Here is a 4,311-nt window from a genome sequence, read left to right as displayed (position 1 = left end):
ACCACTCAATCAGACGGTTCACACTTGGCCTTTGACCCGCTCCCATTATTTTTTGAATTTGATAAGACTATATAGAACTCATAACTCTAAATACGATAGTTTAAATTTCTTCGAAACTACCAAAATTTTAATATTTTTACAATTTGATATCATCTATATATGATCGAAACCATTAGAAACTATTATCGACCTAGATTTATCAAAATTCTTTTGTTACTAAATTTTTTTTGAAATACTTAAATTTTAAGGCTGCATTTGATTAGGGGAAAGTAAGCATCAGGAAAGAAAATTTATTTATTTCTTACGTTTGAGATGCAAAAGGAAAGGAAATCATTTCCTAAAGGAAGGGAAAATAAAGGAAAAGTAAGAATCACTTTCCTTACATTTATACTCACAACATATTATGTTATTACATTATTTACAAATTTTTTAACAACTTTTCTGCTAACTTTCCTTACGTTAACAAATATCAGAATGGAAAGTTCTTTAAAAATTTCATTTTATTACTTTCCTTTCCGTGAATCATACGGGGCATAAAGCCATAAACGTATAAACCCGCAAGGTCAATATCCGACACCAAGCATCAAAAAATATTATATTTAAATGAAAGAACAAAAAAAAATGATTCGTGCATGACAAAGTGTGTGTGGTTGGATCTTATTCGCAACTACATGTTGACGGCAAAGTGCTAGCGTGACAGCCCCGACAGTCACCCAAGTGGGCCACGTCATCATTTTGACCCTCTTTCTCTTTCCCACCTCCTTTATCAACACCACTTCCTCAATCTTTTTTCCACTTTCCCCTCTTTCCTCTTCGCCCCTTCTTCAGAAATGGCCGTGGATTTCATGGGTTATAGGAATTTCTCGGCCAAGCTAGAAGAAAACGCCGTCGTCCAGGAAGCCGCCTCCGGCCTCGAGAGCGTCGAGAAGCTCATCAGATTGCTGTCCTCCCAGCAGAAGCAGGAGAAGTACCACTCCATGGACATGGACTGCACCGCCGTCGCCGACGTCGCCGTTTCCAAGTTCAAGAAAGTTATTTCTCTTCTGGGCCGGACCCGGACCGGCCACGCCCGCTTCCGGAGAGCCCCTCTGCCCTTCACGGCTCCTCCACAAGAGTCCGTCAATCCCATAGATTCTTCGTCCACTAGGGTCTACCATGCGACGCCGATCCAGCAGATCGCTCCGCCGGTGGTTATGCACCACCACGGCGGCGGGATGGAGGGGACTAAAGACTCGTCCACCACTATAAATTTCTCATCGTACTCTTCTGCTGCGACGACATCGTTTATGTCGTCGTTGACTGGGGACTCGGACAGCAAGCAGCCCATGTCGTCTTCCGCGTTTCAAATTACCAATATGTCCCAGGTCTCTTCAGCCGGAAAGCCGCCGCTTTCTTCTGCTTCCCTGAAGCGGAAGTGCAGCTCCGACACCTTGGGCTCCGGCAAATGTGGTGCAAGCTCCTCTGGTCGCTGCCATTGCTCAAAGAAAAGGTGCAATTTTTTTTTGTAATTTTTCTCTGATGTTAGATTGATATTATTTTTATACATACATTGGATTCTCTTTGCTAAAATGAAATTCTGGGTTTTGTTGCAGAAAGCTGAGATTGAAGAGGGTAGTGAGAGTTCCGGCTATAAGCTTAAAGATGGCTGATATTCCACCGGATGATTACTCTTGGAGAAAGTACGGACAGAAACCCATCAAGGGTTCTCCACATCCAAGGTATAAAATTTTGACCATTTCGATAGAAATCGATGATCTTTCTGCTCAATCACTTCAACTTTTTGTGTGTCCCTTTTTTAATTTGTGATCTGGTTGATATTTGTAACAGGGGATACTACAAGTGTAGCAGTGTTAGAGGGTGCCCGGCTCGTAAACATGTAGAGAGAGCTTTGGATGATCCATCAATGCTAGTAGTGACCTATGAAGCAGAGCACAATCACTCTCTCAATATTGCAGAGGCTTCGAATCTCATCCTAGAATCGAGTTAGATCAACAAAGCCTTTGTCTTTGAGCTTCTTTTAGATGGAAATCAATGGTAGATGTACTAGTAGTAGTGGTTACAGTACCGGCTGAACTCTGGACTCGGACTCGGTCATGACTCGGTTCAATCTCGAAGGAGATGAGTGAGTTTGGGTAATCAAATCAATTAGTTGATGAATCAAATCATTTTCCTGTACAATATGGGATGCCTTCTTCTTTGCTCCTCTTCAAACACTGTGAATTATTTAATCCTTATTTCAAAAAAAAAAAAAAAAACTACCAAAAGAAATGAGAATGGTGGTGGATTTGGTGATCTAGTCTGAAAAAGAGAAAGTGGGTGTTTTTGGGTTGTGATTGATATTTTTCGCTTTCTATTTGTCGTTGCTTTTACTTTGGGTCTTCTTCGTCTTTGGATTCCTACTATATCTGCTTGCTTTTTTCCTCCGTTACTGTAACCACAAAGCCTTTTCAAATCAAAGAAATAGTGAAAGTAGGAGAATTTAAAGAAATGAAAAGGACTAGGTCAAAGAATGATAAAGAAGTGGACCAACATGTCGTATTTGTTACGGTTGACCAAAGCAATTTGCGGGGTTGTACGGTTGCCGGTTGGAAACGGCTTATTTATTGCTTCAATTATTAGCAAGAGTTTAGACTTCTGCGAATTTCTCCGATACCGCGTATGAGATAATTCACGTTTTTTTCGGATACACACTAATATATCGATACATTGAGTTCTTCACTTTAAAGTCGTACACTACTACTGTTTTGATCCGTGTCAAGTCTTCACTTGCTGACTTTAAAGTCATTTACAAATTCTCTATTAGCGCGTATGATATATTTCACGTTTTCTCATATATTGATATGTTTACTTGTCCACTTTAAAGTCGTACACTACTGTTTTGATCTCGCGTCAACTCTTCATTCGCGGGCCTTACACGAGCTAGTTTACAACCGCATAGAGTGAGAAGTTATTAGGAGGAGCTGGTCTCCTTTATTTTTATTTTTAGAGGGCTGATGTATTGAGACATGTGGATAGTAGGTTTTTTTTTTTGTTTTTTTTTTAAGTAGACTGGTGCGGCTGTCTTCAAGTCTTGATTAAAGAGGGACGAAAATGCTAAATCTCAAAATACAATAAGTATAAAGAGAACATCCTGAAATAATACTAGGAGTCTCCATTAAAACTATGTATTCTAACAAGCATCAACTAGTAAAGAGTGTGCAACTGACGGATAGTAGGTTTTTTTGTGTATTTATTACTGATGAATCAAATAATTTCTTCATCGAGAAGAGAAAAAAAAAGATGGGAAATGGGGTGAGAGAGAGAGGCTTTTATAAATGCAAACTGTTGGTTGGTGTTTGGTTTCTGGGAAAAGGTTAGATGAAATGGGGGGAATTGAATTTCTTCAAGTGGCCTACAAAAGGGTTTCGAAGTCCTCCAGACAAAGGTGTTGGACCAAGTAGCAAAATTAATGTTCAAGTCAAACTTTGTGGGTGCTCAATTATTTTTATCTTCTTGTTTGTATTTGCCTTGGCCTGAAAGCCAGATCTATAGTGGGAAGAAGTTTAGAACTCAAGTCAAATTTTGTGGGTGTGAAGTTGATTATTTTGAGCAATTTTTGGGGGCCCCTTATATAATGTTCACTAATTTGTTCTTGTTAGATTTGGCATAGTCTGAAAATCAACCTTGCTATGAAAGCATGGTCCTCCAAGGTACTCCATCGTTATCAACACATCATTCACATGTGGTTGCCTCAAACACACAAATCCATTTGTACACCGCCAAGATAACCATAGCGTGGAAAATCCAAACTGATAAGCCATTATCATTCAATACTACTTTAAAAGAATTTTAGAGCCAGAAGTCATTAGATTAGTCAATTTTTTAAGTGTGTATTTCACAACGAGCTAACTCAAATCTTTGTGGTTCTAAAGTTTTAATTTTCCGGTGCGCTACACTCCGCGATTCAGATCAATTTAAAAAAAAATAATAACTGTTACCAGAAATATTAAGAATTAATCATATATCAACAAAGGTTTGAAAATGAATTCACACTAAGGTTGAAAAATCAAATACAAAACATTATGTTGACACATGTACTTTCATCAATAGTAATTATTGCTTGGTTAGGGGAAGTCAAGCCCTAGTCTTTTTAAACCACCTTTTTCCAACCAATAATCATAGTTATTTCGCAATAATGATCTCTGAAGACCAAATCCAAATTGCTGAGTATCAAACCAAACTTTTGACCAATCCTAATGAGAAGCTTAGGATCCCTTTTCATTGCCAATTTTCAGAGTTTATCTTGAACCGAGTATGCATGCATTCTAGCAG

General features: G+C 38.7%; 1 protein-coding gene across 1 annotated transcript; it reads left to right on the top strand.

Moving 5' to 3' along the window:
* The first annotated feature begins 790 nt into the window (after positions 1-790).
* On the top strand, positions 791-2,294 carry LOC133721009 (probable WRKY transcription factor 7). Its single transcript, XM_062147511.1, has 3 exons — positions 791-1,489; positions 1,593-1,718; positions 1,828-2,294. The coding sequence occupies exons 1-3, from the start codon at positions 831-833 to the stop codon at positions 1,985-1,987; spliced, it is 945 nt and encodes a 314-aa protein (XP_062003495.1). The 5' UTR covers positions 791-830; the 3' UTR covers positions 1,988-2,294.
* The last annotated feature ends 2,017 nt before the right edge of the window (positions 2,295-4,311 follow it).

Source organism: Rosa rugosa, chromosome 1 (genome assembly GCF_958449725.1).
Source record: "Rosa rugosa chromosome 1, drRosRugo1.1, whole genome shotgun sequence".
Classification (NCBI taxonomy): Eukaryota; Viridiplantae; Streptophyta; class Magnoliopsida; order Rosales; family Rosaceae; genus Rosa; species Rosa rugosa.
The sequence above is the reverse complement of the archived record's forward strand: the minus strand, read 5'-3'. Positions and strand labels throughout refer to the sequence as shown.

Coding starts and splice junctions, on each gene's coding strand:
- LOC133721009 (XM_062147511.1), top strand. CDS start 831: ATGGCCGTGGATTTCATGGGTTATAGGAATTTCTCGGCCAAGCTAGAA. Junction 1,490..1,592: donor TGCCATTGCTCAAAGAAAAG/GTGCAATTTTTT, acceptor GTTTTGTTGCAG/AAAGCTGAGATTGAAGAGGG. Junction 1,719..1,827: donor AAGGGTTCTCCACATCCAAG/GTATAAAATTTT, acceptor TATTTGTAACAG/GGGATACTACAAGTGTAGCA.